Source organism: Carlito syrichta, unplaced genomic scaffold (assembly GCF_000164805.1).
Source record: "Carlito syrichta isolate Samal-C Ts95f unplaced genomic scaffold, Tarsius_syrichta-2.0.1 Scaffold315377, whole genome shotgun sequence".
Lineage (NCBI taxonomy): Eukaryota > Metazoa > Chordata > Mammalia > Primates > Tarsiidae > Carlito > Carlito syrichta.
The window spans coordinates 288,053-315,462 of record NW_007259473.1 but is presented as its reverse complement, the minus strand read 5'-3'; the positions used below and the strand labels follow the sequence as shown (position 1 = coordinate 315,462).

The 27,410-nt window shown below is 41.3% G+C and overlaps 1 protein-coding gene across 1 annotated transcript in view; it reads left to right on the top strand.

The window, feature by feature from the left end:
- Positions 1-27,410, top strand: part of LOC103275246 (triple functional domain protein-like) — a 103,708-nt gene that overhangs the window by 6,244 nt on the left and 70,054 nt on the right. Inside the window, exons 2-7 of the mRNA XM_008072662.1 lie at positions 76-190; positions 6,469-6,661; positions 9,373-9,885; positions 11,376-11,498; positions 15,086-15,277; positions 23,428-23,559. Coding sequence (XP_008070853.1) covers positions 76-190; positions 6,469-6,661; positions 9,373-9,885; positions 11,376-11,498; positions 15,086-15,277; positions 23,428-23,559 — 1,268 coding nt within the window. The remainder of the gene's footprint in view (positions 1-75; positions 191-6,468; positions 6,662-9,372; positions 9,886-11,375; positions 11,499-15,085; positions 15,278-23,427; positions 23,560-27,410) is intronic.

Here is a 27,410-nt window from a genome sequence, read left to right as displayed (position 1 = left end):
AGTGAATGGTAGATGACATGGACTTCTGTCTTATCTTGTTTTTGTCTAAGTGTGTTCCCAATGTTTGCTTTTTAGGTGGTAGAGATAAACGTGGAGGTCCCATTTTAACTTTTCCAGCCCGCAGCAACCATGACAGAATACGACAGGAGGATCTCAGGAGACTCATTTCATATCTAGCCTGTATTCCCAGGTAAGTACTGTGTGGCTTGTGGCTTGCCACTTTTTCACAACTCCAGAAGATGTGGAACTATACTGTTTAGAAAACAGCTAAACAGCTTTCTGAATTCCAAGCCACAAAGTAGTATAAAATTAAAATCATGTTTTTTCTCCTTATTTCCATTTTGTGACTATTATTATCTAGTATAAAAGACTTCAGGTGCAGAGAGAAGAAGGTGAATGTTTTGTAGTTCAGAGTTTTGTGTGTTGACAGTGGATTTGGGATACTCAGCTGGGAGTTTTAGGATGTGGTACCCTAGTTAGAAATAAAGTCATTGATAACTAATACTGAGGCACAGTGGGCTGTGTGATCAGAAATTGGGTGCTGTTTTTGATAATATATTTCTGTCTTCGTGCTGAACTTCATTTCCTTAAAAACAGTCTGTTGATTGGTAGTATGAAGTTTGTGGGGCATTAAAAATCTTTATTAGCCAATATACCGGGCATCAATTTGGGAATCCTCTATTAGTGATAGGGAGACTTTTAGCATGGATGCTGAAGAATACCAAGAACAAGCAATGTTTTATTTTTTTGGAGAACCCTAAAGTGGGGAGTAGTGAGTTAATAGGAGTTGGCCCTGTGTGTATAATTGAGGAATTTAGAATCTTTGTTTCTGCTCTGGGAATGCATTACTTAGATTTTATTTGTGGAGCTTGCTAATAACTGGTGGAGGAAATTTTCTCCCTACATTAGTATCTCCATTTAATTTTTCCAATTATTTTTGGAAATAGAATACCGCTCTGATATACTCCAAGGGTATAGTCACGCCTGGAGTAAGGGATGGGTGTGTATTGTGGTTTAGAAGAGTGCTTCCCCATGAGGAAAGGGTATATCTCTGGTGTCTCCTTCATTCCAGAAAGGCACATGCTGAAGAGGCATCAGTGTCTTCCCCGGTAGAGTGAGAGGAGGCATTTCCTAAAAGATGAAATTAGGGTATGTAAGAGAAAACTTGATCATGATATGGGCTAGAGTAGATGGTAACTTTAGGGCACTTGTTATGTAAAAGAATATTAGAAGATGGTCAGTAACAGTGTAATGGGCTTCAAAAACTTGAGGTATATGCAGTAGATCTAACACAGCATATGGTTCCTGACACTTTTAGCCTGTTCAGGTTGACACTAGCCAGGGAAGACAGTGTACATTTTTGTAACAGATCCTTGCTGAGGCTGGTGAAAGTCAGCTTTCGGTCTTGTTGATTTGCTTTGCTGGGGGAAGTTCTTGTGTTTTTCTGTTAGGATATCTTTTATGGGAGAACTGTCACTGTTTGTCATTAATGACTAATAGAGCCTTACTTACCCATGTGGAAAAAGTTTTCCCTTTCTTCTTATTCTAGTATTGTCTTAGACAGATGAACTATTGAAATCTGACCTGCAAAGGTATTTAGGAGGTATTTACTACTCATTATTATTTATACATAACAGTGTAACTTACAGCTTCTACTTACAGAGTTCTTACTATCTGTGCTAATGATGGAAAAAGAAATAGACAAAGGACAGAATAAAAAAAATCCTTGCCAATCAAAATGATACTTGTCATATAGTTTAATAAAAACTAAAGTTGAATTTGGTATTTGTTTTAATTTTTAAAAATTTATACAACTGGAATACTACATGTAACTTTGAAAACTTACTTTCTGGTTTTGAAATCTATGTTAATAGTAAATATTTAAAAATTACTTTTTATTTTATTGATATAAAAATTGATTCAGGTACATTTTGAGTAATCTGGATGACATACTTGAAAATAAATAAACCTTCTTTGTGGCAAATCGTGAGAATACACTAAAGTAGAGAGACCAGTACAATGAACACACATATACTTAACACTCAGTTTCAACATTTATCAAATTTTGTCAGTCTTGTTTTTCTCATTTTTCCCTGGAGTATTTATAACATATCTCAAACATATTATTCCACTCATAAATACTTAAGTTTGTAGAATGACTCTCCACCTGTGGAACACAGTCACTTCATTTCATTGCCTCGACTTGGTTTTGTATTGACACTCCCAAGTGACAAGAGGTGCCGTTTTGCCATGAGAAAATAGGAGAGGTGGAATTAACATATCAGTGATGTGTCTGCCAAGTGATAATGGAGAAAGATTTTGAAGTAGACCAGAAAGAGAGACGTGGTAACCAAATGAGGCCTCTCTGGGCCTCCTGGGTCCTGCAGGCCCTGCCTGTGAGTGCCTACAGCAGCAAGCTGCTTGGTTTTAACCAAACAATAGCTTCAACAAAAAGCATCAGTAAGTTAATGGTGTGTGAATTGTTTGGACTTGTGGGTTTGCTTGTATATAATTTGTAAGTCTGATGATTTGTTGGTATTTCTGCCCAGCTATATGTTTGTGTATGTCCTAGGAGTCTGTGAGACCCTTTGCTCTGTCCATTACTCCTGGCATTCTTCTGAGATTTGAAGGCAGCTCCCTGGCTGTCCCTCAGCTGGACAGGCTCAGGGCTATTGTCCCATGTGAAGCGAAAACAGGGGCCTCAGAATTAGACTGGCTGTGACCTGGCATGATGACTTAATTACTTTGATAGGTTTTCTGACTTAGAAAATGTGATAATATTCTGTGCATCTTGGGGTCATTATGAGTATTGAGTAAAATTATTTATGTACATCTAGCATAGTGCTTGACATGCAGTGGCTGACTCAGAAATAGTCCAGTAATTTCCTTCTTTCATATTTTCCTCCAGTGATTTTCAATATGTTTTCTGGAGGCAGATCATATGTTTGTTTTCTTCTGCATGCCCTGTCGATTGTCTATGTCCCTCACAACTGAACATAAACATGACCTGAGCAGCTGTGAGTAGTTTGACTATTATTACTTGGGTCATCTTTCCACCCCCTTCAAAAAAATCCCAAATAATTGTAGTAATAAGGTGAGTTCATAAGATTAATTTGCAATGAAGCTTTCTATTAAATGTGTGTAGGAGAAACAGGAGAAGGTCTTGCTGATGTCATTGGAAGTCCTGCATAGTGATAACAACATTAATCTTGGAATGTCTCTAGGTGGTTATTTCTTGAATTATATTTTACACTAATTGTGTTCTAGAACATCTGTCTTCTTTAGAATGGTGTGTAGCAACTAAATGCATATGCTCCTCTTACTCTCTGTTGTCCAATAATGAAATAATAGGAAGATTTTTAGTTGATTCATTCATGAACATTCATATAAAAATATACTTCCTTCATCTTGGAACTAAAGAAAGTAGAATTTGTTTTTTTTAGAGAGATCTGTCTTGAGAGGGGATTTCAATTTTATATAAATTTTCTTTTTCTGTCAGATAACATGGGGCTTTTTGGTAAAACTGCTAAAATAGCTGGTTAATAAGTCATGTTTTCCAAAGAGCAGTGTTTTCTGGGTAGAAGCAGGGCTTGGAGCCCTTCCGTAGGCAGCTGTTCACTGGATGCTCATAAGTAGGAGCCAGGGCTGAGAATGTTTGCATATCACTCCTCTCTTAATGCTGACTGACTTTTAACCTGATAAAAACCAAATTGATTGAAAGACTGTGCACTCCAGCCCCATTCATATGCTGTTTTCATTACTTGGGAAGCCACTGGGTGGTAACAGCTTGATCATGGAGGAAGGTGAATAGTTAATCCTTCTGTAAACTGTGCTAACTCAGCGCACCTTTCGGTTTTGTTATTCTCTGACTTGTTCCTGTTGGTAAGCCTGGAGTTAGTTATTCAGGATTCCTTTTAAGCTTCTTTCAAGTGGAGGGGCTTTGTAGTTTATGTGCATACTGTGTAGACCATGTTAGGAGAAAGGCAGGCTGCAAGGGAATTTATCTGAGTATGGTGAAGACTGATGCTAGAAGTGCATTCTACCAAACAGCAACTAGTAAAACAAATAAAACATACTGCTGCGGTTGCACAGTCTCCTGTCTTTGTTGTGTAGCAGCAGGCTGTGTGAATCTGGAGTCAAATGCCTCCACGGGGCAACAGGCTTCTTGTGTAAGAACTTGGCCTCTAGGGACTTCTCCTGCTTGGGTTGCACTTGCCTGGCGCCTCTGGAGCCCTGGTGTTTCTATGGAATGGGATCTTACAGGATTGTAAACCCCATTAGAGGCTAAGGATGCCTCATTTCTGTGACCTAGAAGACTGTAGGAGACCTCTCTGGGAGTCCCACTTGCCTCTAGTTTGGTGAAGGAGGCCAGAAAACATGATGTTTCTGCCTGTGATGTCATCTGAATTGTAGCCCAGGACCTACTTGAGACGGGGTGAAGAAGCAAGAGGAGTATTTGAACTCATTTCAGTTCATATCCATATGGGGGATGTTATCAGAACTTAAATGCATCATTCCTAGGCAATTTTCAACGTTTGAGTGATAAGCTAGGCTGCTGCTTCTTGGTGTTAAGCACCATGCTGCTGTGAATGTGAGCCACCCTCTGGTTAGGTGCTACTGCTGGTTCTACCGCCAGATGTTCTGGAGTATTTTGGTACTACACTCTTTATAATGACAGTAGATGTCATATGCACTTGGTATCTGTCAAATTGGAATGCTAGTAACTCTGGTGATGCAATCAAGATAAGGAAGAGAATGGGTTGTATGTGTGTTGAGTGAGTGTGTGTAGGGGAGGGAAGGGAGAGTAGAAGAGCAGCCTTGTGCAAGAGAGAGCTTGACATGGGTTTTAATTTTGAATTACTTTTTATATTTTGCTTTTTAACATTATAGATCGCCATTTATTTTCTGACTTTTCTAGTTTTTTAGGGTGATCACCCAAAGTAGAAAAAAAGTCAAATCTCATTCTTAAGTATTTGCACGTTTGGAGAGAATGTCACATTTTCATTGGGTGTGTGTAGGATCCTAGGTATATTTCCAAAGACCTTGCAAGCAGTCATTACCCAGCTACTGCCTGGTGCTGACATCGCTAACATCCACACAGACTGTTAGAGTCCGTGGTCTAAACAGTGAGGACTGCAGTTGTTCCTTGACTGTAGGGCCATTTGGAAGTCAGAAGCCAGCATGGAAGCTTTCATCTGTATCACTGAAGTTATGACCAAGTGAGACCAGGTATTTTTTTAAACTTATGTTTAAGGACATCTTAACTCTTGTTGTTCATTCTTTATTGCAAACTTGTATTATATGTGTTTCCCAAGTAGTCAGGGGTTGAGATTTAATAAAATTAGAAGCTGGCTCTTTTTTTTTCACTGTAAGAATTTGGAGAGGAAGAATACGATGACTCCTAGCACTGCCTTGGTTTGTGTCAAAGGCCAGCAGTGTTATCCACCATTGTTTATGTACCATCAGTGCAACCAAGTGAAATGGCAAATACAGACTTAGTACTATTGTGAAACTATATTAACCCCACAGAATGCACCAGGAGAGCACCAAGAACTCCAGGGATAGGTGGATTGAACTTGGAGAACTGCTGAGATCCCTTAAGGACCAGGGAGAGGGTAAAGAGAACAAATGGATATTAGAAAGTTCTTACCCGACCAAGCGAAGTAGCTCCTGCCTATAATTCCCGCACTTTGGGAGGCAGAGGTGAGAGGATTGCCTGAGCCCACAGGTTCGAAACCAGCCTGGGCAACTTGGTGAGACTTCATCTCTACAATAAATCAAAAAGTTAGCCAGGCATGGTGGCATGTGTCTGTAGTTTCAGCTACTTGGAAGGCTGAGGCGGAATGATCACCTGAGCCCAGCAGGTCGAGGCTGCGGTGGCTGTGAGCGTGCCACTGCACTCCAGCCTGGGCGACAGAGTGAGACTCCAACTCATAAAAAGAAAACTCTCACCCTTGCCAGCCATGCTGGTGGGGGGCCATTTTCAGTACGTGTGGTTCTAGTAGTCCTGGGGGAGCTGCTGTCCACGGGTCTTGGACTGTCCCCTACCTGGACTTTGCAGACCATTGGGATTTTGTACCTACTTAGTGCTCTCCAGGGACTCTTGCCTGTAGATGTTACTGTACTATTGCATGTGATCAGGTCATGTACTAAGTACATGGTGGTCATCGTTTTCTTCCTGAATAGAAGACAGGATGCAAAGCTGTAAATACAAAATTAAAATCATAAAGGCTTTTGAAGTTGAACCTTGTTTTTCTTGATGCATATATAGTCTAGTTCTCATATGGTTCAAGGGAGGGGCGAGCAGGAGCTGAGCTCCACAGGTGAGAGCAGCCCCTCCTGTCCTGAGGTCAGTGCGTGTGTGCCTCCCCATGCCACCCCCTGGGAGCACACAGCGGGCGAAGGGCACCTGACCAGATGAGAGGACAAGAGTTGCACCTCTTTAGCTGATGTTTTCTTTCTCTGCAGTGAGGAGGTCTGCAAGCGAGGCTTCACGGTGATTGTGGACATGCGTGGGTCCAAGTGGGACTCCATCAAGCCCCTGCTGAAGATCCTGCAGGAGTCCTTCCCCTGCTGCATCCACGTGGCACTGATAATCAAGCCAGACAACTTCTGGCAGAAACAGAGGACTAATTTTGGCAGTTCTAAATTTGAATTTGAGGTAACTTCCCCTCTGTGGCCAGACCCACTAAACCCGTTGGCATGGCTTATTCTAAGCTGTTTAGGCTGATGTTAGATTTTAGAAACCACATATTAAACAGGAACTGCGTATCTTACATACACATGATATATAAAATTAGTTACTGCGTAAAACAGCAAGTTGTGCTCATTATCCTTGTGGAACATTTTACCTAAGCGGGGGGAGTTCAGGCTTCAGTGCTCTTGAATTTGGGTGAGGGGGCTGCTGAGGTGTGAGGCACGTACCTTAGAAGAGAAGCCTGGCTCTTGTTTTTCACTTGGCAAAACAGCTTTACCTTAAAATTCAGCACAAGTGGCTTTGCTGATGAGGGAATGTTAGGGAGAAGTGCCCAACTTCGGAGATCCTAAGGAGGAATACAGAGGAGTCTGAGTTTCATCCTGTCACAGATTATGGAGAGATGGTGTATACTTTGTATAGTAGGTCTCACTTATGAAGATAGAGATATTCCATTAAAATCTGTGCAGAGTTATAAATTCAGTCAGGCACACAAGATTGCTCCCTTTCAGACAGTGGTAAAAAACAAACCTTGGCTGCTCACTGATTTTCCTTTCCACGGTAACCTCCTCTCCTTAAGCTACCAAGGTTCTGACAAGGCTTTTGATGCAGTTAGTTTAATGTGATGATTATGGGAAGAAAGTATTCATGCCAGCTTGAATCTTGATTCATGCTCCATTCCATAGTAACATTTTAATATTTTCTAATAATAAATTAAAATAAACTTTGGTTGAATAGATTGCTTCTTCTGGCATCTCTGCTCAAATGTTAGGTTTCAGTGACTGTATTCATGTGTTTTAAGATAAACAGCCATAATGCTATTAAACAAACCAGACAGTAAACTTAATCTTTAGGTTATATGCTTTACTCTTCAAAGTGTTTTCACGTGTTTGTCACTTGTATTTTTACATCTCTTTCCATGGTACTGAGCTTTGTATTTGAAATCTGAATTTAGTTTTACTTTAAGCCACATTCAGGAGGTTTAGATAAAAGATGAAACCCATAAACCTTTATCTTCATGCACAATAAGAAGTCACTTTGGCGGACAATTTATTGGGTCTTAGTTGTTTTCTTGATGCAGAATTAAAGTGTGTTGCATTAATTATACATGTTTTAAGTAAAAAAATGGTTTGGCAATATAATTCCTGCAGGTTTTTTGCCAGTTTAATTTTGATCTCCCCCTTAATGGTCCCTATATCAGTTTTTCTATTGAACTCGTCTGCATGATTACCATCCGCTCTCTGCCAGCGATGGCCTCCATGCAGGTTGTTATAAGTCCAGTACATGAGACAGGGGTAGGCCTAGAGGAACACTATAGGCAAAAGTGCTGGTTCAGGAGGAGCCCTCTTTCTAGCTCTGCTGCCTTTTACTGTTTGCTTATGCCAACCAGTGAGCCAAAATAGCACTCCACTGTTTATCATTTGATTTTAGACCGCATCTCTTTTACTTTTCCCTTTGTCTTTGCATTTAATCACCCTCTCCCATGTTTTTCTTGGGGCACATACTAATATTAATATGCTTGCATTAAGCCGGGCTCGGTGGCTCAGCCTGTAATCCCGCGCCTTTGGGAGGCTGAGGTGAGTAGATTGCCTGAGCCCGCGGGTTCGAGACCCACCTGGGCAGCGAGACCTCATCTCTACAATAAATAAAAAAATCAGCTGGGCTTGGTAGTGCATGCCTGTAATTCCGGCTACTCGGAAGGCTGAGGCGGAAGGATCGCCGGAGCCCAGCAGGCGAGGCTGCGGTGGCCGGGAGCGGCCACTGCACTCCAGTCTGGGCGACAGAGTGAGACTCCAACTCAAAAAAAAAAAAATGCTTGCATTATGATAGGATGGAATTAAGAGTTCTTGCTTGGACTGTAGTTAGCTGAAACTTTGTCACTGTTAATCTGGAGTGTGGTATAGAATATGTACAACACTCAGACTGTTCAGAATTGCAACAGATTATTACAGTGAATGAAACATTCCCTCCGTCTTTAGCTCTGTGAAATGAGCGTCTTCCAGCTTTCTTGCTAATCCTTGAATATTTCATAAATTTTAAAAAAAGTCACTCATATTGTATCACCCATTACTTGTTGGGTAGTGGGATAGGCAAGACGAAGGATGGTGGTCTGTTGTAGCCCTCACCATTTAATAGACAACCCACGTGTAAGTGTTCTTGGAGGACATGGCCTTTAAAATGGCTTGGGCTCCCAGGAGCATGATGCTCATGTGGCAGTAGATGGTAGAGAGCCTCCATGGAGTTTTATTGGGAATGAGGTACTAGAATGAAGTGAATGAGAAAGAATGGGTAGAAGAATGCATCCAAGAAAGCGAAGTTTCTGAATTGTCTGCTCTGTACTGCAATAGAACATATTTCCCAGTTTAATGTTCCTATGATAGTGGTTTAATCTCCACATTCCTGGAAAGAAATCTTTCATTAGCTCTCAGGAAATATATGATTTTACATTTTTAGGTATTCCAACTAACATATATGTGTTGCTCTAATGGATTTATCTTTCATTGTACTAATAATGCTTCTGTCATCCATTTTATTTTTATGGGGCCAGAACCAGGTATGTTAATGTTGTCTGTAAGTAGATTACTTTAAAAATCTGTGACTAAGCGTTGTAAATAACATTATGTTAAGACTGCATAAAATTGGTCCCTCTTCTCATACGTGATTTTTTTTCCCTTAAGACAAATATGGTCTCTTTAGAAGGCCTTACCAAAGTAGTTGATCCTTCTCAGCTCACTCCCGAGTTTGATGGCTGCCTAGAATACAACCACGAAGAATGGATTGAAATCAGAGTTGCTTTTGAAGACTACATCAGCAATGCAACCCACATGCTCTCCCGGCTGGAGGAACTTCAGGACATCCTTGCTAAGAAGGAACTGCCTCAGGATTTAGAGGGGGCTCGGAATATGATCGAGGAACATTCCCAACTAAAAAAGAAGGTGATTAAGGCCCCCATTGAGGACCTGGATTTAGAGGGACAGAAGCTGCTTCAGAGGATTCAGAGCAGTGACAGCTTTCCCAAAAAGAACTCGGGGTCAGGCAATGCAGACCTGCAGAACCTCTTGCCTAAGGTGTCCACCATGCTAGACAGGCTGCACTCGACGCGGCAGCATCTGCACCAAATGTGGCATGTGAGGAAGCTGAAGCTGGACCAGTGCTTTCAGCTGAGGCTGTTTGAACAGGATGCTGAGAAGGTAAAGAGTTGGGAGACTGATGCCTTGGTGGGCCATGGGGGAAGCCAGTGGGGTCGGTGACAGGGGAGAGGGAAAGTGGAGCTTGGGAGCCTACGCCTCCTGAAGTGCTCCAAATCAGTGAGAGTCGGTTCAGAGACAGCACTTAAGTCTGTTGTCTAGTTTTACCCATGCAATATAGTACTATTTTAGAACTTTTGAGTTGAAATTATGGGTGGTTTGCTGTAAAGTGTCTGCCTGTAAGAAAGACAGGATTGTTATTTTCAGTTAAAAGAGTAAAAACTTCATAGGATTATGTTACTGAAAGCAATAATTATGTAAGTACTTTGCTGTACCTGCTCTTCCACTCATACAAAGCCAGTGACAGAACACCATTCCGATCTATGGAGTATGTTTTAAGAGTAAAGGTGAGCAATGTGTTAAAAGTAACAGTTTCTGAATCATGCAGGCAATAATCACCTGTGGTCTCATGTTTTATTCTTGTGCACCAGACAAACCAACTGGTCATAGTGACTTTTTGTTAATTACTGGCTAATTAAGTCTTAGCAATGTGAAAACAGGATGCTTATTTGTAGGTATATGTTGCAAGCCATGAATGTGGGTGAACTAATTATTTTTTATTTGAGCTTGTTGCATTTCGTTTTACATAGACAGGAGGATAGTTTGTAAAAGTGAAAAAACACATTAGAACTCTTTGAATAGGACCTTTCAAAAGGTGATAATCTAGTATTTTTATTTGGTAAATGTTTAACATAGTTGTCAGCGTACTTTTGTTTTAAGTAGTGCCTTGTCAAGGTTACTAGAAGATCTTCCTTCCAGTTGCTAGAAAAATAGGTCTCTGTCTCTGGGATTCTGGTTCAAGTCACCGTAGCAATAGTCATTTCTGTTGTTCTAAATGTTTTCCTTGTGGGTATCTTAATTGACATTTTTGTCCAAGTACTATGTTGAACCTCAAGATAATTTTTTCCCCAAGTCCTTTTTATTTTTATGGTAAATTTTACTGTTTACATTTGCACAGATTTCTATATACTTCTTGTATTAAAGAGTGTAATCTTTTAGTCATTGGTATTGCTGTCAGTAACCTGAGGACATAGCAAAACCCATCCAGAGACCTGTAAGTCCCTAATTTCACCTAATGGGTCTTTAATTGAAGTGCAGTGTGGCAAATTAAGCAGTTCAGCATGGCAGGGAGGCTGGCCTGAGAATCAGAAGATCAGAGTTTTTAATTAGCCTGGGGTATTAGAATACATCTCTTTACTTATCTGCTTCTTAATTCCCCTTCTGTAAGAGGAACATGTCAGATAAGATTTTCTGGTAAATTTTGCAAGTTCAGAACTGCTGACTTGTTCTTTGAAGGAAAGACTTTCCCGTGTCCAAATGCCTGAGTTGTCAGAGGTAGGAAGTCGCCCTTTCGTGTATGGCCACATCCCTGGACCTACATCAGCCATTTCTCTTTCTGGAGTGATTCCAGGCTATCTTTTTCCTTCCGGTAGATGTTTGACTGGATCACACACAACAAGGGCCTGTTTCTAAACAGCTACACGGAGATTGGGACCAGCCACCCTCATGCAATGGAGCTTCAGACACAGCACAATCACTTTGCTATGAACTGCATGGTAAGATGTGGTCAGAGCAGATGGACCCTTGTGTGTGAATGTGATTTAGCAAATGGGAGGTACTTAGCAAGTCACATCCTGGCAAACTCAAAGGAGGCAATGTGGGACCTTCAGCATGACTGTTTTGGTTGTAGCAGCTACCTTCACGTGTAGGGAGTTCTCCAGAGTGCCTAAGTATCCTGTTTTAAGTTTTAAACAAATAAAAACCAAAGTAGGCAAATAGACCAACCAGTGAAACTTGAACCTATTACTTGGCTAGTTCATCATGGATGCTTTTGTTGCTGGCTCCTGTGCTCTGCTGTTTAGGAGCCTGCCGGGCTTCAGCAAAGTTCTGAGGCACAGTGAGTCCCCTGAACGGACCGCTACCAATTTGCTGGCTGCTGTTCATGACAGAAAAGAAGACAGCCTGCTGCTTACCTCAAGGGCACACTACAGTTTTCCTAAAACATGAGATATCCTTCCAAGTTGAGCTAGAGGATGGGGATCTGACCCTCAGGCTTGCCTGCAATTTCATGGCTCTCTTTGAGATTGATGCATCTGCTACCCTTGTTGTGACTATTGCAGAATCCTATAGACCAGATAGGAGTTGCTGTAGGACTTTATCACAAAAAACAAAACCAAAAAACATTGAGTGTTGAGTAACACTTTTGTTACATTGTTAATAAATAAACCTGTGCCTTGTTCTATAGGATATGTGCTTACTTCTGTTAAGCTTCTAGAAACTTCCTCTTCAAGGACAAGAAGTTTGCTTCAGACTTCAAGCCAAGCTTGTGGGGATTAACTGCTCTTAAGCATTAAGTTATGGAGCATTAAGCAATATGACGACAGGGTCTTCATTTAATTAACTCAGGAAGATGCCATTAAAGTTTGGTCAGCTAAGTGCTAGCATCTATATAGTTTCAAAGATAAGATTTAGCAATGTAAACTTTTATAGTTTATATTGCTAAATGTAAACTATAAGAAAACCATAAAGTTTTGTATCTGTTCTAGAGTTTGAGGCAAGAGAATTTCTGGTTTAAATCATTAAACCTGGGGATAAGTAAAAATTTCTTTGTAAAAAATTATTATCAATTTTTCAGAAGCTTCTGAAACTTCAACTAGTAGCAAAAGGCACATTCCGTCTACTATACCATATATGTTAAGAACTAGAAAGACTAAAATATATTCTAGAAATGAGCAGAAATATATTTTCTTCCTTTTCCCCTTTCTCAGTATTGTTAGTAACAGATTTAGAGATCAAGAGAATAGGAAGCTTAGTGTGGAAGACAGGAAATGGCTTAAGGATGTGGAGGTTTAAATTCTGACTCCGCTGTTCACCATCTGACCTTGAGTAGGCAGTTTAACCTCTTTGAGCCTCAGTTTCCTAGTCTGTAAAGTGGGGACTCATAGTATTACATTATTTTATTTATTCTATAGACGGAAAACACTAAACGTAATGCTTGACATCTAGTAAGTGCTGGCCAAATGATCATTATTACCAATGATGGTAAGATTAAAAATACACTAAAGCAGTTAGGAAGCTTGAAAATATGGGTTATGTCTATTGTTTTTAGGTTTACATATGTTTTCTTATTTTCTACAATTTACTTCTGTTACTTTTCTAAGTTAATATTTTAGTTAAGATGAATATGGTGACTTTGTACCACACTGGTGATGCCTCCCTGGTAGCTTTCTGGATCTGTCCTGCCCCTTGGGCTAAACACCTCCACGGATCTTTAGTACCCATCTGTGACATATACTTATGCAGAGCAAGACCTTTCAACCTCCAGCCTCTTCTCCTGCTATCTGCAGTGTTTTGAACACTTTTAGACAAAATAGAAATACTAAATACTAGTAAGCAATAGTCTTTAAAGTAAGCATATTAGAGGAGACCAGTAATTATGCTCGTTCTACTATAATGAATATTAATAAAGCTATGAAGATATAAATCTAGGTATAGACACTTTTAATTTAGGGAATTGCATGTTGCCATACTTGAATACCAGTGACTTATTTAGGCTGTGGGCCACCATACTCCTTTATGTGTGCTTTAAATGATGGGGAGGTAGAAAAAGGATCATACAGAGACTGGTACAGTCTGTTTGGGATATAAAAGTAAGACAGAATGCAAGTATGGAAGAGTGTGAGCAGTGGTCCTCACAGCAGAGCCTTGTGAGTGGATAGCTCTTCTCCGGATCCCAGCAGAGGGCATCCTTTTGTGTTCTTCCTAGCAGATCTTTTGCATAGGTTTTTCCTCTGTAGGGATATCTGTATCTTGAAAGGTAAAATGAGCAAATCTAGTCACCTGTCACTTTTCTAGGAGGGGGGGAAAGAGAGAATGCACGTGAGAACAGGAGGCACTGCTTTTAACTTAAAGGCTGCCAGTTAGAGCATTAACGCCCGGGAGGTCTTCCCCGTGGAGCCTGGCATGACTGTCACAGCCTCTTCCTGCCACTTCAGAGGTGCCGTGTCTGTCATCTGATTCTAGGCTTCAGATGCAGCCCAGAAAAGCACCTCAGAGACTAGAGTCCTGTAGTTCTAATCTCAGACCAAGGCGATCCACCAAGTTGTGGTTTGTGTCAGAAATAGAGGAAAAGGATGAATAAAAGAAGCTACAGAAAAAGAATGGGCAAGTGAGTTCCTTAGGCCACTTATTTGGGTGGACTGCAGGCCAAGGGACAGAGAGGAGGCTGCGGCAGGGGTCTCCATGTGAGGCAGTGGGAGACTGACTCAGAGGGATTGTGTAGGAAGGGAAGAAGAAGGAAAACATTGAGGAATTTGGATAGTCAGGTAATAAGATTAGGGGCAAAATTAGGAGAAGCCCAAGATGGGTCTATGATTTTGGGGAACCCAGAGAGAGGAGTGATGTGGTGACAGTCACAAAAAGAATAAGTACATGAAGGAACAACTTGGGATGTGTTGACATGTGAAGTCCCCCACTCCCTCGATGCCATACTGAACCTTAAAGAAGATTGGAGGTGGAAAGGGAAACTCTATAGTAAGAACTTGCTTTGTAAAAAGAGTGAGTTTTTTTTTTTAATCCTTGTATCCTTAAGTTTTATTTAAAATTTGAACATAGCATTGTTGTGTTTCCAACTCAATTCATATTCCTGGGAAAAAGTGGATGTACTCACAGAATATTTTCTATTGGCATTAAAAGGTGACTTGGGCTTATGCAGAAAGGAGGGCTTGTTTTCACACAAATAGCCTTTGGTTGCTAAGTACATATTCTGGGTTCTAGTTAAAAACTGAAATGCCTGGTCTCTTCAGTTCTGCGTGACTGCTTGTCAGGCTTGCCATCTGGACCCTTTTGGTATTTGAAGCCAAGAAGTGAGTAAGACTTTATTTGTGTGCTCCCACTTGTATATTTGATTGCTTTGTGCTGAACAATTAGTTGATTTGTAATGTTGCAGTTTTAAAAACAGAAATGGAATAAGTTGATGGAAATCCAGAGAGCAAATATGTGTAATATCATATACCAGGTGATTGTCCTGTTGAAAATGTGATTATTCTTTGTAGCTGTGTTTTGGCAAGTGCTTTCTGGGTTTCTTAGAAGGAAGCTTCCCACCTGCTTCCCCTGAGGAGCCCTTTTGTCCTGCCCTCTGCAGAACGTGTATGTAAATATAAACCGCATCATGTCGGTGGCCAACCGCTTGGTGGAGTCTGGCCACTACGCCTCTCAGCAGATCCGGCAGATCGCGAGTCAGCTGGAGCAGGAGTGGAAGGCGTTCGCCGCAGCCCTGGATGAGCGCAGCACCTTGTTGGACATGTCTTCAATCTTCCACCAGAAGGCTGAAAAGGTCAGTGCCTCAAGCCCCCAGCCCACGAATGGTAACTGGAAGATGTCCTCCTCCTGGATCTCAGTATGTGTGCCGAACCCTGGGAGGACCGATGTGTAGCACAGACTGTGAGCTCTGAGTGTGAGCTCAGAGTCACTCAGCCCTGAGTTAAAATTCCAGGTCTCTTAGTCCTTGCTGTGAACCTTAGGCAAGTTATTTAGCCTTTCTGTTTTTTAGTTTTCTCACTAAGTAGCAATGAAAGTACCTGCTTGGGTGGATTGTTTTCTCGTGTAAATGTGATAGTTTATATTAGGGGCCTTACACAGTACCTGGTGTAGAGTAAGCACTAACAATTGGTAGCTCCTGGTTTTTCCCCCTTCTCTGCCTCCTCCCTGCCCTTTTTTCTTCCTCTTCCTCCTTATTGTTACCTTTTTATTATTCCAGTTAGGATACTTCAGCAGCAAATAACAGAATGCCCACCAGTGGTTTAAACACCAGAGGTTTGCTTTCCTCACAAAATGAGAAGCTGCAAGTATAGGCACTCTTGCTGCACAGCTATGTCAGGGCTGGCGTCTGCTTCTCTCGAGTTTGCTTGACCTCTTTCTCTCATGGCCATAAGATGTGTGCCAAGCTCCAAGCACTAGCTCCTCAGTGACAGTGTCCAGCCTAGGCAGGGAAGGTATGCAGAGGGGACAGTAGCTGTTTTCTTTTAAAAAAAAAAATGTGGAGTACAATTCAGGGCCAGGTATACAAACGGTCATTATGCAGGTACCCTTGTTGATGAGGTAGCCCCAGTAGCTGTTTTCACCTCTCACATTATTTCCAAACGGTCCCCCATCCCCTGCTGCAAGGGTTGGGGGAAAGACAGATCTAGTTTTTAGCCCCCCACAACCGTAGGGAGGCTCTGCATCTTTCTCAATTATTACATAATTTACATGACTTCTGACTTCACTTTGACTATGTTTGCAGATGTGCTGTTTCAAAATTTCTTGTTTAAGAGGTATAGGTCATGTATTCCCTTAACACTCCCCCAGGCCTTCACTCAGGCAAATTTGCTAAAACAACACACACTTGAAAAGTAGCAAAATGAGAGATGTGCCCGTGACTCAGACTTTATTAGTGGAAGGTGAGCAGCACATGACATTAATGCTTTTCAAGATGCAGAGAAAGGGCACAGGAATGTTCAGCCACTAGGAGGACATATGGGGGGGGTCCAAAAAAACCCAGGCTTATCTTTTTATTTTTTGGTGTTTTTTAGCGAGCAGGCCCCCTGTGGAATAGGCTTCCCCCGCTAGGTCAGTGTTCTAGGAACCTGTTGGCATCAGTGTACCAGCTAGCGTTCTGAGAGACTGCATTAGGCTTTAGTGAATTTTCTTTTGGAGAGTCTTTCAGCGCAATTGCCTACTTCATAATGAGTGATTTATGAGCGGACCTGCCCACACCAAGCTGAATATTCAGCAGTTTTAACAGTTTTTGACCAAAAACAGCAGGACCCCTGTGCCCCACCCTTCCTATTTACCTGATCTTGCCCTGAACTACTTTTTTTTGTTTCCTTGGATGAAAAAAGTCCTCAAAGGGAAACATTTTGCTGATGAAGGAGAGGTAAAACAAAAAATGGCAGAAGCGCTAAAAAGCATCAAAATTGACCATATCACAAACTGTTTTGAGCAGTGGAAAAGCATCTTGTTATGTGTATTGCGTCAGATGGAGAGTACTATGAAGATGACTAAAGTTTAAACGTGTAAGAATAAATATCCAATTTTTAATAAATAAATTTTGTATTTTTGAGTGTGATTCCCTCTTGTATTTGGGGAAGAGGCAAATGATTGATTAATTTTAAAAGAAAAATATTGATACAACTTTCTCAGGATTAATTTTGGTGGGGGGAACTGTATTCATAGGGATTTACACTGATGCTTTTAAGTAGGAACCAGTATCTCTTTAATCTAGAAATAGTCTCTGTTGAGTGAAGAAGTCATAAAGTTAAGATAGAGGCCCCAGCTTGCCTAGGATTTTGGCAGGGTGCCCAGTGTTGCCCAAGACACTCATTAGCAGTGATCTCAACTCTAGAAACCTTTAAAGTATAAAGGAAGAGAGGAAACTGAGAGGAATATAAAGATTTTTAAAAATCTTCATAGTATTATGTAAAAGCTGTGAGTGGGGACTTTCAGGTTTCAGTGGTAAGGATTTTCCTAATTTCTAATCTTATTGCACTGAACTAATTTTATAATAAAAGATAGACAAAAGTTCATTCACTAAAACAACTTTTTAAAGTAGGAGGAACTTCCTTCAGCATAAAACAGAACCGTCTTCGTGACTCTTTGGTCCCCGTCCGATCTTATCTTGTTCATAGTAGTAATATACTTGATCATTTGACATAAGATAATATGAATAAATTTGAAACAGGACGAGCTGCGGGGGTGGATGGCAGATAGACTGACACATAACACAGAGAGTCTCTTCTGTAAACATGATGGGATTCAGAATTGTAAATAAGCCCAGAAGATTAATTGCTTCTCTGACCTGCCTAAAAATAATTTAGAAGTGTGGGTGCCAGGAGCATTCCCCACAATATTTTATATATCAAAAATTTCAAACATGCAGCAAAGTTGAAAAAGCCCTGGGGTGTTTCCTTGTGAGTAAAATGAATGACTGTAGTTGAGGGATTTGAAAGAAACTAAACTAGATGAATACATAATTGAACAGAATTGCATGAGAGCCTGGGTAAATTGTAGCAGGACTTGAGGTCTCAGTGCATGTTGAGTGGACAGAGTAGCCTAGTGAAGAAGGCGCCCAGTGTGTTTTAGGAGCCTTGAGGAAGTGACGAGACCTATACCCAGACAACTGAAATGTAGAGCAGTTAGGATGTAGAGACGTTAGGATGCCTTCAGAAAGTTTCTTTACTTGCAAGTAAAAATGTGTTGTGTCTCTTTCCCCTCATTGAACAAAAGTAAGATCCTTGAGGTTCTGCTGCTTGGAGGAAGATCATCTCATCTACTAGAGCAGCTTCCTTTTCCCAGAAGAGCAGTTACAGCAGTAGTCAAGTGCATTCACTTCTTTTAAATGCTTTGCCTTCTAGTTATGCATAAGCTGTTTTCATAAACTCAGTCTGGAAAGGACCAGAAAATTAGTCGTCACAGGTTAGGTTTCCATCATAGCCACCTTTCTGAACCCTATCCAGAGTTTTCATGAGGAATTTAAATCTGATTAGGGAGACATAGGACTCAAATGTGTGACCCCATGGTTAACGGGCTTACTAATGGCAACAGCTTTCTCAGTAAGGATTACAGCTATTAGCTGGGTCACCCAGCCCTGTCCTGTGTCTCCGTGGGTGTTCTTGTGTTGGTATTTGCTTACAGTTTTACAAACACAATGCTTGAAGTTAAAACTAGATGAGAATGATGTTTCATAAATGCTATACTTTCAAAGATGTCCCTTCCATTCCTCTCATGCCCCCCTCGAGGGTGTAGGGATGGGGTCAGAAGATCAGTTTGCAAATAAGGAGACACACATGACTGCAGTATAGTGATTTTACCAGTATATGTTGTTCAGGAGTCCAGCCATTGCTTGGCCATGTGGTGTATCCACAGGACAGCCCCTTGACATTAAGAAGCTTCCACAGCAAATATGATTAGAATTACTTTTTATAAGACAAAGCAGTAAAGTGACTTGATTTTGTCATACCTTCAAATCTTCTTTTATGTGACCTTGAGCTGCATTGTCCAGTGTGATAGCCAGTCCTCACGTGCGGCTATTTAAACAACTTAAAGTTAGATAAAATTAAAATAAGATGATAAGATAATTTTATTAAATTAGAATTCATTTGCATGCTTACATTATCCATGTTGCACATGCTAAGAAGCAATGTGTGGCCAGTGGCTACAGTATTAACAAAGATATACACTTCCATCACTCCAGAATTCTCTGTTAGCATGAACAGAAGTTTACCTTCAGAGTGAACCATAATCTCATCACCTTAATTTATCTATGACTTCAAGGGACTCTATACTTTGAAAAGTACCAAAAATAAAGTAGCATCTAGTATTTGTACAGTTTTAACATTTATAGAGATCTTAACATGAAATCCCATTTCCTCCTTAAATTGGCCCAGTGGAGCAGATGGGGCTGGTCCTGAGAATCTATATGGGCAGTCTTTTGCCCATGTTCCCAAAGCTGGGACTTTCATTGGGATCTGTGGTTAATTCTGCCAGTTCCTGACATATTAACAAACTAGTTCACATGTACATTAATATTCTTATAAAATTTCACATTTTACAAAAAATTTTATAGTTCAGAGTTCTCATTCTTGGAAATTCCAGTCTGTTGTCTCCTAAATTCAGCCAAGTACCTGTGCTCAGGTGAGGCGCTGGGGATGAGGATCCCAGATTGGAGGCTCCTCATCTCAGCAGATGGAGAGTAGTGGAATAAATGCTTAGGAAGATCAATCTGCTAATTAATCATTAAAAGTCTCCTCTTAAAGCTGTCTCTATCAATCATGTTTCCCTCCTCTGCTTGCCTCTATTTTGCACACTGGGTGACCCAGACTTCTTTTATCTTTTATTCAGCAACACTTTTTAAAAATCGCAATTCTGCTCAGCATCAGAACCCCAGTTCTGAAGCAGGACCCTGATCTGAATCCCTGGAGCAGTGCTTATTCTCTTGCATGCTTCTGTCTTTACCCCTAGTTCATCAGATGCTACACATTCACATATTTTGATCTCCTGTGCTCTTAAATCATCAGATACTAAGCTGGCTGCTTGAATCTCATTAGACTACAGTAACCACCTTATGTCATTGTCATCTCCTAAGTGTCAGGCTCTGCTAGATATGGTCCCCCGATATGCAGTCCCAACGTGGGCTTTTTCAAGATGGTAGTGTGTGCATATGTGTAGTGAGGGTAAGTTGTGTGTGGGTATGTGTGTGTATGTGTATGAGAATAAGGTGTATGTATGTGTGTACATGTGTGTATGTATATGAGAGTAAGGTATACGTGGGTATGTGTGTACGTGTGTGTATGTGTGTGAGGGTAAGGTGTGTTTGTGTGTATGAGGGCAAGGTGTAGGTATGTGTGTAAGAGTAACCTGTATGTGTGTGTACGTGTGTGTGTGGGAAGGTAGCAGGAGTATAGTAGACTGTTGAAGTAAGTTCAGAAACAGATACCAGGCCCCCCATTTACGGTGCACATTATCATATTAGAAGGTTTGAAGAGACTATTCTGTAGGTGAATTTTGACAACAAACTTGACCTCAGGGTGTCTTTTCTTTGTGGAATACCTGTTAACACCCTGTTATGTGGATCTCTGAATGGGCATTGCTGTGTGGTGGTGTTGGGTTCAGACCCTCTGGGTATTCAGCCTTTCAGAAAGCAGTTGAGGCCTAGAGCTTGCCCTTTGAAGTCTAGGGTTGCCTTCTTAGAAATAAAGGACAGGAAAACAGTGCTTGTGCTAAACTCCTTGTAAAACCATGGCCAGCATCATTTCTATCATTGAGCTGTGTTAACCCCCCAAAAGGGCAGAATTCTTTGTCCACAAGATTTCCACGTGGCAAATTACCCTTTCCTATGTACTTAAAACCTGGCTACACTTTTTTTAATATATAAGTATAATCAGTGTCCTCTTGGGATATTTTAAGAAATTATAAGTTACTTCTAATTACAGGCATATATAAAACTTCCTGAATTTTTTTTTCTTTATTGGTTGCATCAAAAATTGGAGTTGAATATATTTTAATAATGATTTTGATGTGATATATTAGCCTAATACTTCTCATTAAATTGTGAGATATTATATAACAAATTAACACAATCTATTTTTACCTTGTTCTATCAGAAGCATTTTGATCTTAACAATATGTTGTAATTCTTCTTGATTTTGGGTTGTTTAGGAGCAATTAATTGTTGACTTGGATTTGATAACTTATTTTTATTTTTTATTTTTTTGAGTTGGAGTCTCACTCTGTCGCCCAGACTGGAGTGCCGTGGTCGCTCCCGGCCACTGCAGCCTCGACCTGCTGGGCTCCAGCGATCCTTTCGCCTCAGTCTTCCGAGTAGCCGGAATTACAGGCGCGTGCTACCACACCCGGCTAATTTTTTGATTTATTGTAGAGATGAGGTCTCGCCTGCCCAGGCGGGTCTCGAACCTGCGGGCTCAGGCAATCCACTCATCTCAGCCTCCCAAAGGCATGGGATTACAGGCTGAGCCACCGAGCCTGGCTTGATAACTTATTAATGATGATGGTTAACCCCAATCAATTTGTATTTTAATACAATAATTTTAAGACAATAATTTAATAATTGGTATTAAATGCAATAGTATGAGATGATAGAATGAAATAGAGCTCCAAAATGCTTAGACTCCCCTAACCCGACCTAATTGACATTTATAGAACACTCTACCCAAGAAGTACTTAGAAACCACCATCAGGTGAAACTTAATGCCATGTGAATTGGTTTCAAACCCTAAGGTTTGCATACAGATTTTTTTGAGTGAACTACTACATTAATAATCAGGAATTTTCTTAACAATTATTATTTGGGCGACTTGTCTATTTTAAGATCTTAAAATACCATAAATAATTGAGAGGCAATTCTTACTATATTTTAAGAGAATTACAGCACATTTCCTCTCTGGACAATCAGTTATTGCTTTTTTTTTTTTTGAGTTGGAGTCTCACTCTGTTGGCCAGACTGAAGTGCAGTGGCTGCTCCCGGCCACCTCAGCCTCGACCTGCTGGGCTCCAGCAATCCTTCCGCCTCAGCCTTCCAAGTAGCTGGAATTACAGGCATGCGCTACCACGCTCGGCTGATTTTTTTGATTTATTGTAGAGATGAGGTCTTGCTGCCCAGGCGGGTCTCGAACCCATGGGCTCAGGCAGTCCACTCACCTCAGCCTCCCAAAGGCGTGGGATTACAGACTGAGCCACTGAGCCCGGCTAGTTATTGCATTTTAGATAGCCTTCCTCTGCATTCCCTGCTAAATATAAAGACGGATGAGAAACTGCTGTTAAAAAGGTTAAGCCAGGGAAATGTGTTGGTATCTATTAGATTTAATTGAATTAGCGTTTTTAATTGGGCCCTCTGCACTTACCTTTGGCACTTAACTGTAATGGATTCTGATAAGCTCTCCCTAGGAAATTTGTCAGTGATTTATCAGCTATTGATGAATCCTGGAGATGTGGTTGCAGTGAAGGAGATTGAGGTGAGATTGGATTGGGAGGACTGTTAATGCGGCATGGACTTTTCTCGTTTACATGCAAATTGGGAAAGACCTGAACGATACTGCTGCCTCTCTGCCTCCTGAGGATTTCTGAGATTCACTGCCCAGAAGTTTAGGCTCCCTTTTAATTCTGGTGTTAATTTCCTTTTGAAAGGGTAGGGTAGCATGATGGGCTGGCCGCTCTTCCTAATGTTAGGCGATGATTTTAGATACCTGAGACTTTTTCATTAGTCTCTTAATGTAAGAGCAAGGAAGGAAGGCTGAAAAACAGCTCCAGGGAGAAGTCACATACATCCTGTAACCACGGTTGAGGCCTAGAGTCGTCTCAGTGTTCTTTTTGCTGGGAGTGCAGGGCAGTTAGGGATGCAGTTAGGGAAGGCTGGCTTCATGTTCTAGGATACCGCTCTCCGCTGTATCTGTGCCAGACCACATGGTAGATGCCTGATGACACAACTTTAGATGGGTTGACGAGTGCCACCAGGTTGCCTGTGTCTTGCTCATCTGGCTCTTTGGGAACAGCATGCCTTTGTCATGATGGTATATTGCTAGAAGTGAGAGACGGGGCATGGGAGGAATTCTGTGTGCTTTGATTTGAAGGTGGATTGGGAGAATCAACTGGAATGCCCAAAATAGACCATGCAGGACTGCGCTGCTCCAGTGTGCTGCCCAGAGCTGGGTCGGAGCACCACTGAGGCATTCATCTGAAATGCAGGTTTCTGAGCCCCAACCCAGTCCTGCCAGAACCCACTCTGGGGTGGAGTTCAGGAGTCAGGTTTTAGAACTCACATTCATGCCATTTGAGCTGGAGATTCAACCTTGTTACAGTCTTAGAATCTCCGCCAACTACCCTAATTTTCAAAACCGTGTTCAAAAATACTTCATAAATAAATATTTCATAAAAAATAAATTGTCATTGATTGAAATTCTCTCTCTGTCTCTCTCTTTTTAACCTTCCAAGTATATGAGCAATGTGGATTCGTGGTGTAAAGCCTGCGGTGAAGTGGATCTTCCTTCAGAGCTGCAGGATCTAGAAGATGCCATTCACCACCACCAGGGAATATATGAACATATCACGCTTGCTTATTCTGAGGTGAGGGCCAATTTTACTTAAATTGCTAGGCAGTTATCATAGCACCAGAAGCTAGAAAAATCGAAGTTTTGGCTAGCCTGAAAAAGCAGATAGATTTTGAAGTTAACCACAGCTTAATTGTTGAACATTTAAACTCCGTGTGTGTGTGTGTGTGTGAGAGAGAGAGAGAGAGAGAGAAACAGGATGGTGCTTTTCAGGTAAATTTCCTTTAGAGTGTTTATATTTTTATCTGCTAAAATAAGTCTAGTCTTTTTAAGAAATGCATTTTGTGAGCTATCCAGTCTAGTCTAACTCAGTTTAATCTTCCTGAATGAAACCTTTTAGAAGGATGATCTGTCTGGATTGCAAGTCACATGCAATTTTTTGTAAGCATGTAAAACTACTTACTTTACACAGACATGGTAGAAATCTGAGTGTAGCGTTTTCTTTATTAATTTAGAGTACATTACGTTATTTGTTGAATGCACCCCTTTTATTTTCTGCTATCTTCTGTGCCAGACTTCATTGTAAGAACTTTATGTTATGACTTATTTAACGCTTACAACTCCGAGGCACATTCTGATGTTGTCCTTACTTTTACAAATGAAGAAACAGATATACAGAGATGAAGTGACTTGTGCTGGGTTGGCAACTGGTGGAGAGAGGTATGAGCCCAGACATGTTGGCTCTGTGTCCTCAGTCACCACTCTCTGCTGTATCAGTGCCAGACCACATGGTAGACACATGATGACACAACTTTAGATGGGTTGATGAGTGCCACCACCTTGCTTGTGTCTTGCTTATCTGGTCCCTTGGGAACAGCCTGCCTTTATGATGATGGCATTGCTGGAGGTGAGGGACTGGGCCTGGGAGGAATTTGGTGTGCTTACTTTTTTGCAAGATTTTCTCCCTGAGTAGGAAGCCTCTCTATCTACAGTGTTCTGTGTTAATGCCAAAGGTTATTGTGAAGCTTCTGTAACAAAGTGTTTCGAAACACCTAGAGAGTGCTGGACACAGAGTAGATGTTTAATAAATGCCTGTTGTATTTAAATCTGAATCTTAACCTGAGTCATAATCATGCTTGTCAAAGTTGTAGGGAATTAACTGGTCACTTTCATTGTGTTCTGACAGTTCCTGTTGTGCTTCATTGCCCAGCTGTCACTCTCACGTCCTTGGGCCTGGGTCTCTTGACCCTTAGTGTCCATGGGCGAGTGAAATGGACCTGTGATTTGCTATTGCAACCATATTCCTCATAACCACATTTCAGTCTTTGATGGTGGTCCTACAAGGTTATAATACTGTATTATTATTATTATTATCATTATTATTATTTATTTATTTATTTTCGAGTCGTAGTCTCACTCTGCTACCCAGGCTGGAGTGCAGTGGCACACTCATGGCCACTGCAGCCTCAACTTGCCAGTCTCAGGCAATCCTTCTGCCTCAACCTTCCAAGTAGCTGGAACTACAGGCACATGCTACCACACCCGGCTAATTTTTTTTATTTATTGTAGAGATGAGGTCTCACCTAGTTTCCTAGGCTGTCTCAAACCCCTGGACTCAGGCAGTCCTCTCACTCTGCTTCTCAAAGTGCTGGGATTACAGGCATTAGCCTCCATGCCCAACTGCATTCTTACTATATCTTTTTTATGTTTGGACATGTTTAGGTATACAAATACCATTGTGTCACAATTGCCTGCAGTATTCGGGGATGGTAACTTGCTGTACAGACTTGTAGCCTAAGAGCAATAGGCTATATCCTCTAGACTGGGTGTATAGTAGGCTGTACCATCTAGGCTTATGTAAGTTTACTATCTCATAGTCACACAACGGAATCAATCAGAATGTATCCCTGTCATTAAGTGATGCATAACAGCAGGGCTTGGTGGCTCAGCCTGTAATCCCACGCCTTTGGGCAGCTGAGGTGAGTGGATTGCCTGAGCCCGCGGGTTCGAGACCCGCCTGGGCAGCGAGACCTCATCTCTACAATAAATCAAAAAATCAGCTGGGTGTGGTAGCGCATGCCTGTAATTCCAGCTACTTGGAAGGCTGAGGCGGAAGGATTGCTGGAGCCCAGCAGGTCGAGGCTGCGGTGGCCGGGAGCGGCCACTGCACTCCAGTCTGGGCAACAGAGTGAGACTCCAACTCAAAAAAAAAAAAAAGTGATGCATAACTATATATTTGCTTTAGAATGTGGGCAGTCCTCCTTCCTGTGACAGTCACCTTTTTCCTTAACAAGATCCCTTCCTGCTTTTTTTAAAGCACCATTTCATGTTGCCCATGGAATTGAAAATAGTCGACTCTGGGTGTATGTTCCTTAATTTTGCATGAATGTTTCATAACATAATGTTTCTTAATTTGGTTATCTAGTTTATTAGAAACTGTAAAATGATAGCCTTTTCTGTAGTAAAACTGAAAATTGAACAGATTTGTAATATTTTAATTACGTTGATTCACAAGGATTATGTGAGTTCTAAAAATCTTTGTGTTCTTTTCCCTAGTGTACCATCCCTATGCACTATTTTGTCCCAGAACATAAAGACTGACCCTGTTACATGTAATGAGGTCTTCACTCATCTGCTTATGTGAATCCTTTTCTTGGAGCTGCTCTTTGTTTGCAGTGGTGGGCTTGCAACCAGCCACCTACATGCCCTTGCTAGATCAAGATGGGATTGAATAGTCTTCATTCACAAGATGATTGGCAAGTGCTGGGATACAGTCTTGGCCTGTGCTCGACTTGCATCAGAATCACCTTGATCTGACTGGTGTCATCTTCAAGCCTAGCCAGCCAGTTCAGTCTGCTTATTCCCTTGGCACTTTAAGCACAGAGTCTTTCTAGTTGTTACTAGTATATTCAATAAAAACGGGGCATCTTGACACGGGAACTTATGTTTACCTATGGTGTAGTTTCTTTCCATTTACATTGGTACCAATAATTCAAAATAATTTGATGGGAGGTAAACAGCCTCCCAGGCTGAGGTCTTAAACAGCAGTTTTAACCTAAGAACGTGATTGCTTGAAACTGAGCTAGAACTCACGGAGATAGTCATTTGAACAGGATGAACTGAAAAGATTTTCAGTAGAACAGAATTAATTCTTTTGCTCTTTAAATTATTTAGATTTGGGAATTGTTTCAGGCCTACAGAGAAGGGTAGAACAGCACAGAGAACTCCCACATTGCCTGGACCCAGATTTCTCAGCTTTTAGCATTTTACCACATTTGCTCCTCCATTAGGATATCACTGTTGATGTAACATGACCATCCTATCCACAGACCCCATTCCTATTTCCTCAGGTGTTTCAACGAGGTCTCTTTCTGTGTTTGGAATACTCTCCAGCAACATGTACTGCATTTAGTTGACATGTCTCATTAGTCTTCTTCAAAATGGAATATTCCCTAGTCTTCCTCTGCCTTTATGTCTGATATTCCAAAAAAATACAGGACTTTCATTCTGTAGGTGAGCCTCCACCACCTAGACCTCCCAGTGCCCCTCGTGGACTGACTTGGGCCATGCCTTCTTGGCAGGTACACGTTCTTCTCTGGGTGTCCCAGCAGGGGGCACGGGATGCTGACCCCAGCCACCACTGATCAGAGGCATCAGCAAGATTTCCCCAGTGTATAATCACTATTGAAAAATGCTGTCTCTATCTGTGCCTATTAGAAACATGTGTTCAAAGAGGTATTTTCATTTCTAATCCAATACCTCAGGGTTCTTTAGAGCCTTTCCCTTTCTCAGTATATTAATCTATTCTCAGACAGCATAAAACATGGCTGCCACTGTCTCTAACACATTAACGTACTTGTTTAGTTGGTGCATCTGTGCCATCTCCCAGCTCTTCTGTCTGTGCTTTCCATCCCACCCCCACCACCA